At 45.2% G+C, this 14,186-nt stretch overlaps 1 protein-coding gene across 1 annotated transcript in view; it reads left to right on the plus strand.

Annotated features, from left to right (window-relative positions):
* CPNE2 (copine 2) overlaps nt 1-14,186 on the plus strand; it is a 119,780-nt gene that overhangs the window by 57,459 nt on the left and 48,135 nt on the right. The window contains exon 2 of the mRNA XM_088458387.1: nt 2,738-2,928. Within this exon, the coding sequence (XP_088314513.1) occupies nt 2,761-2,928 (168 nt within the window). The 5' untranslated portion in view covers nt 2,738-2,760. The remainder of the gene's footprint in view (nt 1-2,737; nt 2,929-14,186) is intronic.

A 14,186-nucleotide genomic window follows, 5' to 3' on the forward strand; every position in this document is an offset into this window, starting at 1 on the left:
ATGTGGGACACCACATGTAGTGTACCTCATGGAAGGCATTACAACCCACCATGGACAGCGAAGTGGCCGACCACAGGTGCTTAATTTTCGTGACCAGTGGCGCCAGGCCAGAAATGTCAGTGGTAACAGGCAAGCGACAATATCTCAAACACATCCACGTTCAATGCAGGAGGTCCCAGACGCATATCCAGAAGGTCAGTGCAGCGTTCTTTGGCTTCCATGAAATGTGGGAGCAGAAGACCAACCAGAGTGCCCCTGTTAACACTATGACACCGTACACAGCGCCTCACCTGGGCTCATGATGTCGCTAATTGGACCCAGAAGGACTGGCAACATATGGCGTGATCCGATGGGTCACTATTCCAGTTGTTTTGGGTTGATGTAGGGTTCGAGTGTGGCACAGACCCCAGGTGTCAACATTACACTGTGCAGATTGGTGGTGGTTCCATAAAGTGGGTTGTGTTCACATGGCATGGGTTGGGTCTGCTGGTCCACTTGAACATGTCATTGACTGGTAACCGCTTTGTTGCATTGCTTGATGACCCTTTGCCATCCTTCATGGACTTCATGTACCCCCACAATGATGGAATATTCCGGTAGGATCGGTCCCAAGTTGTCTAGAACTGGTTTGAGGAGCATTCTGGTGAGCTCCTATGAATGGTGTGGCCACCATGTTTGCCCGACATGAACCCAATCAAGCATATATGGGACATAGTGGAGAGGTCCATTCACACCCAAGATCCTGCCCCTACATATCGGGTAGCTGTGGGAAGCTTTACATATCTGCAGGAATCCTATGTACTGACAGGAGTGCTCTCGCTGTGCTCTTCAGAACATCCCGTCATTGACTGCTAGAAGTGCGCCAGCTGCCCGCACAATCTGCATTCTTGGTGAGCTTGAAATGAAGCGATGTGTCCACAAGCAGCCAGTCATTCATGGGACCAAAGGCCAGAGCAATGGATTGTGATTGCTGCAGTGTGTCCGTAGCTGACTGGTTGAGAGAGTCTGATGGATATAAGGGCACTTATGAAAGCTTCCAGGATGGGATACTGCATGGCAGTGTGAATAGAAAATAGGATTGTTTCTAGAACAGTTTTGTAATGAGGAAGGGAACGTTGCATGATGAGTTGTATTATTGAGCAATTACTATATAAAATATGAGGAGGGGACGTGGAAAGTATAGTGCAGGGCTGCTGTATAAATGACCTCATTATACTGAAAGAGCAAATTCCTATTTTGAAGCAAAAAATAGCTTCTGCTATGTACTGCCTCTGGGTTCCACACAGAAATAGAAGTTGGTTGTCATATTCCTGAAATGACCAAAGTCCTGAAATAATTCTGTACCTAAGGGAATTTACTGGTGAACTATTTTAATATTTAATTACCTTTTTATATCTGTAGAATAAATGCGATTTACTGCATGCTTACAGGTATTGTATTACCCTGAATTTTCTGAGAGGGGTGTGTATGTGCATGCTCGTGATTTTTACCAAGTTACTTTTATTCCCATGTACATTTGTACAGCATTATTTTATAGCTAGTGTATGTGTGTATGTATGTATATGTATGTGTGTGTGTGTGTGTGTGTGTGTGTGTGTGTATGTATGTATGTATATATATATATATATATATATATATATACACACATATTATATAACATACTATTATTTTATACATTACTAAAGGCACGTACGAAGTCTGTATTGAAGCATAAGGCATACAGCAATGTTTCAGGCAGAACAGTGTTAAATAGTGGTGCATGGGGGAGATTCAATTGTTTAAAAAGTGGCTATTTTTTTAGGACTCCTGACTGAGCAATTCAATTATTGCTCCGTTCGGGCGCGATAGGTGCCGGCATTTCTGCTCGCACCCACAGGAAGGTACGTAAAAAATGTGCGATTAACCCGTGTTAGGGCGCCCTAACCAGGACTAAACTAGTGATGTGCGGGTTCGGTTTTACTCAGTTCTTTTCGACAAAATTATCGCAAGTTCGGATTATTCGGATTTCTCTTATTGGCTATCCAAAACACGTGACAACTGGATAGCCAATATGATGCCCTTTTTGAGATCCGAACATATCCGAGTAAAACCGAACCCACATCTCTACTTTAGACTGGTTTAGCCGTTTTAAACCCGGTCTAATAGGGCGTGAAGAGCAGGAAAATCAATGGGCGCCCAGAACAACTGAATTGCAACACTGGGTGCTCATTAATTATCGCTGTCCACACAACCATTGAATGGCCCCTATTAATATCTGCTGTTTAAAAAGTGCTTTTCTTCTTTTTTTTTTTTTTTTTTTGCCTTAAATAAACTAGTTTTACTATCTTGTTTAAAAAGTTGGTTTGAGGCTGAAAAGTTATTTTATCATTTTTTAGTTTTATCAGTTTGTTTTTTTGGCTGCACTTTGGATCAAATGCGTACATTTATAGACCAATCTAAAGAAAAATTACATAAGTCAAGTCGACCAGTATTTAAAACCATGCTTCCTTTTATATAATTAGTATGGGATATAGAATTTACGCCTCTAAAATGGAGATAAATGTGCTTCATTTATATAGAAGTACCATTTTAACATTTGAATTTACACTATTTTTACTCTACCTTTATAAAGAAAAACCTATTACAGAGTAGGCTGCTTCGTTAACTAATGACCTAAAATGCATCTCATTTACCATTTTGCCGCTAAAGTTTTTATAACCAGTTGTGTATTTTTTTTTTTTTCCCCTGTTGTCTACAGATTGTCGTGTGCTATTGAAGCCCATGGCCTACACGTACAGCTCCTCTTCCGCTGGTCCGGTGGGGACCCAATACTGCGTCTGCAGGGTGGAACTCTCGGTTTCCTGCCAGAACCTCCTCGACCGGGATGTTGCGTCCAAATCCGACCCATTTTGCGTCTTGTTTTTGGAAGCGAACGAGAAATGGACTGAGGTACTGAAACGAACGTGTCCTTTAATTTCCAGTGAAGCAAGTGCTACATTATCTTGCATTGGGGAACTATTGATTTATGTTTCACCTAGTGGCTTTAGCTCTCAGAAACGAGATTTCGAGCAAGAGGTTTTAAGTTGTAATAACCAGAGTTTTATCGTCCCTGGAGCCCAGAAGGTGACCTTCGTGTTCTAATTCATTTGCTTTTATCTGACAGTTCAGAAAATAGATCTAGTAGTTTTCCCATGATGGCACGGTGCAAGTATTAAAGTGTATAAAGACACAAAAACATAGTAAACTCTGGAACACAATGAGGTTGTGAACGTCCATTTATTACCCTGAACTGACCCCTGTTTCGGCGGGTAGCTACACTAACCATATCTCTTTCCTGTCTTTTATTTATATATATATATATAATATATATATATATATATATATATATATATATATATATATATATCTGTGCTTCTTTGTCTGACTGAAAGTAGCATAACTTCCCTTGTTGTAATGCAAATATTTGACCTCTGTTTATTGTGTTGAATTCAGCATTAAATATCCTTTCATTAGATATATGAATCATTGCACTGCATGAAGTGAAACAGTTTTTATAAGCATTCAAAGTTGAAAAACATTCAAATTTCAAAATGTGTCCGCAATTTTGGCCATCCTTTATTTATATGGCGCCACAAGTGCTCCGCAGCGCCTTACAAAGTACACAAACAAATAATTTGACAACTGACTTACAGTACAAAATAGGACAAGGACATGGATAATATACATTGATACATAAGTGACCATAACACCTAGATATGCAACAGAGCGTAAGCAACCAAGTGTTAGGTGCCCTGTTGGGGGGTAAGAAGTAGGTGAAAGTAAAGTAAGGAGAAGCACAAGAGGGTAGAGGCCCTGCTCGTAAGAGCTTACATTCTAAAGGGGAGGAGCAGACAAACAGGTGTGACACAGATGGGGTAAACGGAGGAAGGAGTATGTTGCAGCAAGTTAGGATGGGAGCTGGAAGGCTTTGATGAAGTAGTGGGTCTTGAGAGCTCGTTTGAAGGATTGTAAAGAGGAGGAGAGTCTGATAGGGAGAGGAAGAGAGTTCCAAAGGTTGGGAGCAGCACGGGCAAAATCTTGGAGGCGGGCGTGGGAGGAAGTAATCAGCTGGCATGAGAGGCGGCGTGCATTAGTTGAGCGAAGGGGGCGGCCAGGAGAGTGGAGGGAGATGAGGTCAGAGATGTAAATGGGAGAGGAATGGGTGAGGGCTTTGTAAGCAAGTGTGAGAACCTTGAATTGGGTTCTAAAAGGGAAGGGGAGCCAGTGGAGGGCTTGTAGGAGAGGGGAGGCAGATGTAAAGCATTTGGAGAGGAAGATGAGTCGAGCAGCAGCATTGAGGACAGAGTGGAGAGGAGAGAGATGGGATTTGGGGAGGCCAGATAGGAGAAGGAGGTTACAATAGTCCAATCTGGATATGAGCAGTGAGTGTATGAGGGTTTTGGTGGCATCCTGGGTGAGAAAGGGTCTAATCTTGGAAATATATTTCAGATGGAAACGACAAGAATGTGAGAGGCTATGGATATGTGGTTTGTAGGAGAGGGTGGAGTCCAGGATAACTCAAATACAGCGCACTTTGGGGCTAGAAGAGATAGTTGTGCCATCAATTGTTAAAGAAATTGTGGGACGTGAGGTTATGTTGGAGGGGGGGAAAATGATCAGCTCAGTCTTAGACATATTAAGTTTAAGAAATTGCTGGGACATCCAGGAAGAAATAGCAGAGAGACAGTTGGAGATACGAGTGAGGAGAGAGGGGGAGAGGTCAGGGGAGGAAAGGTAGATCTGAGTATCATGAGCATAGAGATGATAATGGAGGTCAAAAGAGCTGATGAGTTCACCTAGAGGGGACGTAAAGAAGGAGAATAGTAGAGGTCCAAGAGTGGAACCTTGGGGAACTGTAAGAGACAATGCCTCCCTTACTTCTGCTCTGGACTCTGTTGCGCCAGCAATCATTACTCACCCTCGCAGATCCACACTACAACCCTGGCATTCCAAATGCACCAGATATCTGCAAAAGTGTTCAAGAACCGCCGAGCGACAGTGGAGAAGATCACGCTCTAAAGCAGATTTTCTCCACTTCAAATTTATGCTCTCATCCTACAGTGTTGCCCTTTCCCTATCTAAACAGTCCTATTTCAAGAATCTCATTTCCTCCCAGTCCTCAAATCCCCAGCGTCTCTTCACCACCTTCAACTCCCTCCTCTGTCCACCCCCTCCCCGCCTCCCCTCCTCACTCACTGTCATTGACTTTGATACATACTTTACATCCAAAATCGATTCCATACGTCAGGACATCACATCCCACCAGTCCCCCTGCTCTACACCTCCTTCTTTCCCTGATCACCCATCTCCATCCATTTCACCTGACAGCCTTCTCCCCTGTATCTGGAGAGGAAGTCATGGCTCTCATCCGGTCCTCCCCCCTTGACCCTATCCCTTCACGCCTCCTCCGCTACCTCTCTCCTTGTGCCTGTTCCCATCTTGCCCACCTCCTCAATCTCTCCCTCTCATCTGGCACTGTCCCTTCTGCATTCAAACATGCGATAGTCTCCCCCATTCTTAAAAAACCTACCCTTAATCCCAACACTCTCTCCAACTACCGTCCCATCTCTCTCCTCCCTTTTGCCTCTAAGCATCTTGAGCGTGTTGTTTACAAACACCTTACCACCTTTCTTTCCTCCCACTCCCTCCTTGATCCTTTTCAGTCTGGCTTCCATTCTCTCCACTCCACTGAAACTGCCCTCACAAAAGTCAGCAATGACCTCCTTGCTGCCAAATCCAAGGGCCACTACTCTCTGCTTATTCTCCTTGACCTCTCTGTTGCCTTCGATACGGTTAACCACCCTCTCCTGCTGCAAATCCTTCACTCCCTTGGTTTATGTGACACTGCTCTCTCCTGGCTGTCATCCTACCTCTCAGACCGGTCCTTCTTTGTCTCATGACTCCTATTCCCCACCACAGCCTCTTACAGTTCCCGATAACGACAGATTGACCATGTTCAGGATTGAGGGAGGGTGCCTGCTCTGAGCAACATATCGTTCAGTGTAGGCACTACAGGGGATCAGGAACGACTGTACGATTACGATGTTGTAATCGTACTGTCTTTCCATAGTTGGGTTGTGGATGCGCACCTTAAGACTACTCCAGACTAGAGATGTGCGGTTCGGTCCTACTCTGTTCTTTTACGCCAATGAGTGCAAGTTCGGATTTATGTTGTTGGCTGTCCTAAAGGCATGAGAGCCGGATAGCCAATAAGATGCTGTTTTTCAGATCTGAACGGAACCGAATAGAACTGAGCCGCTCATTTCTTCTCCAGACCAGGGGACACTTGACATCGCACGCCCCTAACAGAGGCTGTATCTTAAGTACAAAATCGTGTGATTGTTTCGCGTTTTCCTGGCAGCTGTATTAAAAGTACAGTTCAGATAAGTGTATGATTTCATCACAAAGACATACTGGGCCGCATTATCAAAGGGCGAAAAGCCCAATTGCTAGCGAAAACATCCCAATGCTGCAAAGGGTTAAGGCTCCGACGTATCAAACTTAAGCAAAAAGAAAGGAGGGGAACTAAGCGCTATATTGGAAAGCAATGACTGGAACAGAAATACACATAACAATAATAAAAAATAAATACAAAATAAAATATTAAAATAAAAATTGAAATTAAAAAATCTAAATAAAAATAAAATAACAAAAAAAAAAAGTTATTGGTATGAAGGAAGAAGAGAAGAGATATGAAAAGGGAAAATAAATAAATAAATAAATGATTAGATGTTTAAAAGCCCTTCCGGGATAAGGTGTAGATGAGCAGTATCGTTTTGGGTCTTAATGGAAGCCGTCCGTGGAATCTGATATTCCGGGCTAGCCCTAGCTGACCCTACCTTAGACTTGCTTGTAGTCTCTAAGGTGAATCACTTAAGATTCTGTGTCCGGGTAACTTCGCCGGGTCCGTGCATCCCACGTGTATTATCTGTGGCGCTGTGTGATGTCAGACGCCCACTGCCGTACACGATGTTGGCTTCTTGACTTCTCTTAGATGCCGCTCTCTGTGCTCCAACGCGTTTCGAGCCTTAACAGGTTCTTTATCAAGGATAAGTCTGTTTGTTTGTCTTTTGACTGCCTTAAATACTCAAAACTTTATTCTCCAACAGGAAGTCATAAAACAGGAAGTCCCCAAAAAAGGCGGTATCCACATTTTTTCTTGAGGCTCCATTTTAAAAAGGAATAATTCCATCAAATATGTAAAAAATAAGCATGAATAAAGAAATAGTATTAAACTCAGTAAGACTTTATGAGTTGTCTGTAGGTTTTTTCTATTTTTCATCCTAATCTCTCTGAATCCTTCTTTATATATTAAAAAGAAAAAATTGTACACAAAGTTGGCTTACTTGCTGGGCATACACTCTACAATTGTCTGGCCGATCGTAGTGTGTGTGGCCGACGGAGGGTTAAACATCGATGGGACGGGCATGCCGGATTGTCCAGCATGCCCGTCCAATGCGATATCTCCAAGGTAAAATGTCGGCCGAATCGGGCAGTGTATGCCCAGCTGCAGCCGACAGACAAACATTCCCCCTGTTCCTTCCCATGGAAATGTCTCCTCCCCCAGATGTCGGGGCCAATAAACTGTGAGATATATATCTCCGTGTATGCCAGCGATATCTGCAGGCTGACAGGCTGCCAGATAAAATGTCTGTCGGTCAGTGGCGTAACTAGGGTATTTGGAGCCCAGGTCAAATTTGAAAAGGGAGCGCCCCAAACCCCCCCCCCCCCAACATCCCGAAATGTGTGCGCGCCGAAAAAAAATGGGCGTGGTCACTTAAAAATGGGGCGTGTCAACATGACACACCCCTTTATTTTCACGCTGAACATTCCTATCCATATGCACCTTAAACCCAGTAGTACCCCTTATACAGTACCCCCAGTATGCAGTTGTGGTCCCTCTTATGCAGGCCCATAGTAGTGCCCCTTATACAGTATCCCCAGTAGTGGTCCCCCTTATACAGCCCCCAATTAGTTCCCCTTACTCAGTGCCCCCAGTAGTGGTCCCCCCAAATGCAGTGCCCCCAGTAGTGGTCCCCCCAAATGCAGTGCCCCCAGTAGCAGTCCCCACAATGCAGTGCACCCAGTAGTGGTATCCCCTTATGCAGTGCCCTTTATATAGTGCCCCCAGTAGTAGTTCCCCCCCCCATGCAGTGCCCTTTATATAGTGCCCCCCCATGCAGTTTTCCCAGTAGTGGTCCCCTTATGCAGGCACCCAGTAGTGATCCCCCCTATCTAATGCCCCCTGTAGTGGTCCCCGCAGTGCCCCTAGCAGTAAGCCCCTTATATAGTGCCCCCAGCAGTAGTGGTCCCCCTGATGCAGGCTCCCAGTAGTGACCCCCCCCTATCCAGTGGTCCCTGTAGTGATCCTTCCTGTTATTGCCCCCAGTTGTGGTCCCCCCCAGTGCAGTGCCCCTCATAGTAGGCCCCTTTTATAATGCCCCCAGTAGTAGTTCCCACCCCCCCAAGTAGAGGTCCCCAGTTGAGGTTCCCCCTCCCGATTAAGTGCCCCCTGTAATAGCCCCCCCCCCAGTAGAGGTCCTCCCAATAATGGTGCCCCCAGTAATAGCCCCCCCCAGTAGAGGTCCTCCTAATAATGGTGCCCCCAGTAATAGCCCCCCCCAGTAGAGGTCCTCCTAATAATGGTGCCCCCAGTAATAGCACCCTCCACTAGAGGTCCTCCTAATAATGGTGGCCCCAGTAATAGCCCCCCCCCAGTAGAGGTCCTCCCAATAATGGTGCCCCCAGTAATAGCCCCACCCCCCCAGTGGAGGTCCTCCTAATAATGGTGCCCCCAGTAGTAGCCACCCCCCCCTGTTGTTCACCCACCCCAGTAGAGGTCCCCCCAGTGGTAGCCACCCCCGTTGTGCCCCCAGTAGTGCTGGCAGGTTTTTAAAAATATATATATATAAAAACATACTTACCTGAATCCACGCTGCTGCTGCTGCTCCTCCAGTCCGCGACACCGCTCCCGCCGCCGCCGCCCGCCAGTCCTCCCGGGCTGGCGCGCTCAGCATAATGGGACAGACGTCATGACGTCTGTCCCATTACCCACTGCAGGAGCCGGATGGAAGTCTGGCTCTTGCAGTGGGTGCTGCAGCAGTCAATGAGAGTATATCTGACACTCATTGGCTGCTGTTTAACACACACATCGCCGCCAGCGCTGGCGGCGATGCGTGTGTTATGCACAGCCTGAGCCCGCCTCCTGGCGCTATTGGGCAAGCGCTCAGGGGGAGGGAACGGGCTCAGGTGTGGCAGCACAGGACCTGCGCTGGAAGCCTAGCGCGGGTCCTGTGTAAATGTGTAGCGCTGACCGCACTCATTGCGGTTGGCGCTACACTGGTGGCTAACTTGGGTGGGCCGGACCGTGGCCGGCGGCGCCCCCCCGCTCCGCCGGTCCCACGGCGCCCAGGGCACGCACCCTGCCCGACCCCCCCTAGTTACGCCACTGCTGTCGGTCTGGCAGGCATTTTATCTGGCAGTGTATGCCCAGCATTAGCAGTTACAATTGAATAGATTGTAATCACTGAAAATATCACAAAGCAAAGAATAGAACATCGTAAACAAATAAACCAGTATTTAAATTGTCTCGGTGTATGTCGTAAAGAAATAGCGGCATACATACCTGTAAACTGAAGCAATTCCATGAATGACAAATATCGTGTTTACTCAGAACATAAGAACGTTCCGTGACAGCGCAGTGGAGTAGCATCCAAAGTCATACTTACAATTGGGAACGCTAAAATCAGAAGGAGGATAATGATTACAGTATACGCCATCCTGCAGAAAATTATTGAGGGACTTGACTTAAGCAGTCAAAAAATTCAAATGTATCAAAAGTGTGAATTTGTTGGATTTGAAATGTATAGGCACGCTAAATAAACATACTCTTATGCTGGGTGCACACTCGTTGATATATTGTCCGATCGTTTGACAAACGACATATAGCGCGATTGCATTGGCGGATGTGTTCACCTGATATGTTCGTGAATGACGTCAGCCCTGCAGCACAGCCGGTGCTTCTGTATGTGTGTACAGGCAGTCAGTGGGCCTGATTCAGAGCGGGACGCTCTGACAAGAGCGCTCGCTCTGAATCAGGGCCCTCCTACCTAATATTGGAGCGGCCACAGCTTATGCGAGCGGCCAAAAAGATGGTCGTGATGGTCAAGACCATCGCGACCATCGGGCTTGCGACGAGACCCTGCTGTAGGGTCTCGTGGCCGCAAGCCCAGGAGTGCTTTTGGCTCTATCAGAGCCAAAAGCACTCCCACTGACATCACTAGTGATGTCAGTGGGGGCGGCCCCAGACGGTAGGCGTTCCCATGGGAACGCCTCCGTCTGGGCAGTAACGCCCACCAAAGGGGGCGTGCTGTCAATCAACATCGACAGCATGCCCCCTTTGGTGCGAGACCCATAGCGACGGCTTGGCAGTCGCTATTCGGGTCTCGCGCATGCGCACTATGGCGCCATCGACCTGCTTGCGAGCGCTCAGCGCTCGCGAGCGGGTCACAATCAGGCCCCGTGTGTCTGGCTGCAGGGACCTCCGACAGTGACTTCACAACTGGACGGGCAAATTTAAATGCCCGCCAAGTTGTGATGTCAGGCCAGACTTATCGAGCAGCTGATTAGTAAGCTACAGTATATACACTTGGACGGTGAAGTGTGTACCCAGCATAACTGATCCGTTTGTCGGCTGTATTAGAGGTGAAAAATCCGAGATTGGCAACGGTGCATCTAGAATTTTAATTTGTTAAAAGTATACTTTTACTGAATAATTATACACAAAAATAGACCATTAAATATGGACTGTAATCTCCCTGCTCCATTCCTCTCCCAGCTTCTCACAGAAATCAGGGTATATTTACTAAAGTGTGGGTTTTTAGAAGTGGAGATGTTTCCCATAGCAACCAATCAGATTCTGCTTAACATTTATTTAGCGCCTTCCAGAACAGTGGTTCTCAAACTCTGGGCCTGATTCAGAGCCGCTCGTAAGTGGCCGCTCGTTCACTCCGAGCGATGTTCGCACATCTGCGCATGCGTATGGGTCGTAATGCGCATGCGCCAACCAGTCATTGCGGTCGGACATCGTGCGCTCTCAAAACAGCGAGTGCCTGCTAATTTAAGTGACAGAATGAGGCGTTTGTGGGTGGTAACAGGGGAAGGTGCTTGAAATGGGGGAGTGTAGATCCGAACGCAGGCGTGCCAAACGGTCAAAACGGGCGTTTAATGGGAGTGCATAATTAATAAAGCAGCGTCATCGACCACGTCACTTGGTTGTCTTTTAGCCTGAACTGCTCACAGTGATTGCGGGAAGTAAAACCTACCACAAGCACTGCGAACAGTTCAGACGCCTTTCGATGTACTCGATTAATCTAATAAATAGCGGAGATGACGTATGATGCGAATGGCCAGGGGGCGTCTTTACAAAATAGCGAGCGCATGTTTCATTCACTCGCTCAGACATAGAGGCGTCAACAGACCACAAAGAGCGAGCTCTCAATTTAAATAGCCGGCCCCTTTTTCTGAACGACCGTTCGCAAATAGCTTCCGGCTCTGAATCAGGCCCTCTGTCCTCAGGACCCCACACAGGTCACATTTCCCAGGTCACCCAGCCAGGTGCAAAGGTGTATACATTAATCACTGACACATTTAAAAAAAATTCCACAGGTGGAGCTAATTATTTCACTTGTGATTCTGTGAGGAGACCTGGAAAACATGCACTGTTTGGGGTCCTGAGGACCGAGTTTGAGAACCTGTGTTCTAGAAGATAATAGCAAGAATGTGATTGGTTGCTATGGGCAACATCTCTGCTTCAAAAAAAACACAGCACTCTAGTAAATATACCCTATAGTGTCTGCACTAACTATTCATTTGTGGACCGTACAGGTTGAGTCTCCCATATCCAAAATGCTTGGGACCAGGGGTATTTTGGATATCTGAATATTCTGTAGTTTGGAATATTTGCATAAAATAATGAGATATCTTGGGAATGGGACCTGAATCTAAACACAGAATGCATTTATGTTTTATATACACCTTATACACACAGCCTGAAGGTCATTTTATACTATATTTTTAATAATTTGTGCTTTAAACAAAGTTTGTGTACATTGAACCATCAGAAAGCAAAGGTTTCACTTTCTCAGTCATGCTAAAAATATTAAATTTTTCGGAATATTCCGTATTTCTGAATATTTGGATATGGGAGACTCAACCTTTATTCTCACCATTCAGTTGTTATTCCAGGCTTAATAGCATATAGCGTCGCTTCCTTTAAAAAAAAATCATCAAATTCAAAGAAATATTGTTCTTATATTATTAATAATTGCTGACTTGTTTCATTGCTGTTTGGCAAATTCATCAAAGGCTAAACAAAATATTCTTGGAGGCAGTGTTTAAATGCCCTCCTGCTCTTATTAATTGGTACATACATGATCTACCAAGCAGAAAGATTTTTAAATAAACAAAATATAAAAAATTTAGAAATCTCACAATTGTATCATTAAAATTTACAATTTTTTTTAAATTTACTGTAGGGTGGTAAAACTATGGCATAAACTTCCAAGTAAGGTGGTGATGATAAATTAAGTACCATAATTTACCATGTAGGATTAATTTTATTTTATATGACTGTGCACTTTATAACAGTCCTCCTATGTTTAGATTGACATAACCTCACATAATACTACACTGTGCCATTAGGGTCCTGCTCATTGTGTAACTGTTAGGTTGTAGCTTACTGCATGCCTCCACTAGAGGTGCCAGAGTGCGCCTGACACATCACCACACTTACACCAATTTGGTCTTTGCCCTCCACCAAACCTCATTAATCTTATGGAAGCACGAGATCTCTAAGGAGGACATATTTTTGGACCTGTAGACACTTCACGGACAAAATTGATGTGCGGACACTTCCCAGTCTTCATCAGAGAGAATTTCCAGGTTACTTTCCCACAAGGTCCATAACTTTACAAGTCCATTTGCATTAAATTCCCCAAAGAAGTAATGCTTATACAGATGTGTCCTCATATACTGAGCCTCTTAAATTATGCCACAGATTTAGCATAACTGGACATGGGGCCGTATTCAATTAGTTTCGCATCCGCAAAAAAGTTATGCCTGCCCAACTTTTCGTCTACATCGTGTGTTTTGGACGCAAAAACAGATCATGCGCGTCCCCGCTCTACACCGTATTCCATTCCAAAACAGGCGAAAATGGCAAGCGGCGAATGCAGAACAGGCGGAAAGTGCTGTCAGACTTGGGGAAATCAGACTGAACCCCCCCAAAAAAATGCACTAACATTGGAGAGCAATGTAGACGTGTTCCAATAGCCCTAATAAAACTAATTGGGGTACTGAAGTTGTTTAAAATCCTTGTTATTAGCATCCTTGCAAAAGTGGTGAAGAATGGCATTACGCAGTATTTTTTGGCGAAAATAAGTCGTCCTGTCAAATTTGGGTACTTGAAAATGGGTGCTAGCATATTTTAATGACTCTAAAGTGAAGTTTTAGAAAAGTGAAATTCCTCCTTCATACAAGCACCTGCAATCCCAAAAACACTTGACCCCTAATTAGAGCACCCCCAGAAGCTTATTTCGCTAGTTTTTGAAGTTGTCCCCCCACTTTTGTAATTTTCGCCCCAAATTTCAAAGGGGTTTTTTGGGGTGTTCCTGGAATTTAATTCTTTTTTGGGTGAATTGTCCCTTGGGGGGGTGTACCAAGGGTTTTGAGTGGTTTCCCAACTTCTGCACCCTATATAGATTTTACACTTTTTTTTCACCTGCTCTTCTGTGGAGAAAAAGTATCGCCTATTTCAGCGCCGTGACTTTTCGCATAGGCAAGAACGGAATTGATTACGGAGTAAAAAAAAAATGGTGTAATTATCGCAAAAAAACCATGCGAAAACGGCTTTTCGTTCATAATTGAATACGGCCCATGGTGGGAGGAATAGGCGCGGCGGCTCGTATCGGAACATGTTTTTACACATATTTGCGACTTTCTCACACAGTTGTACAAGTACTGTGCACCCCAGAGGCCATTGTAAGCTAGCAATGTAGTTTTGTTGCTTCTTGCAGATTTTGGCAAGGATCCCGCGGCGCTAAGAGGGGCTATATGGGACACAAACGTAAATAAACATTGTAAGTACAGATGTGTCCTTATACATCTAG

The sequence above is a fragment of the Taudactylus pleione genome, unplaced genomic scaffold, assembly GCF_031769625.1.
Source record: "Taudactylus pleione unplaced genomic scaffold, aTauple2 ptg000828l, whole genome shotgun sequence".
NCBI lineage: Eukaryota > Metazoa > Chordata > Amphibia > Anura > Myobatrachidae > Taudactylus > Taudactylus pleione.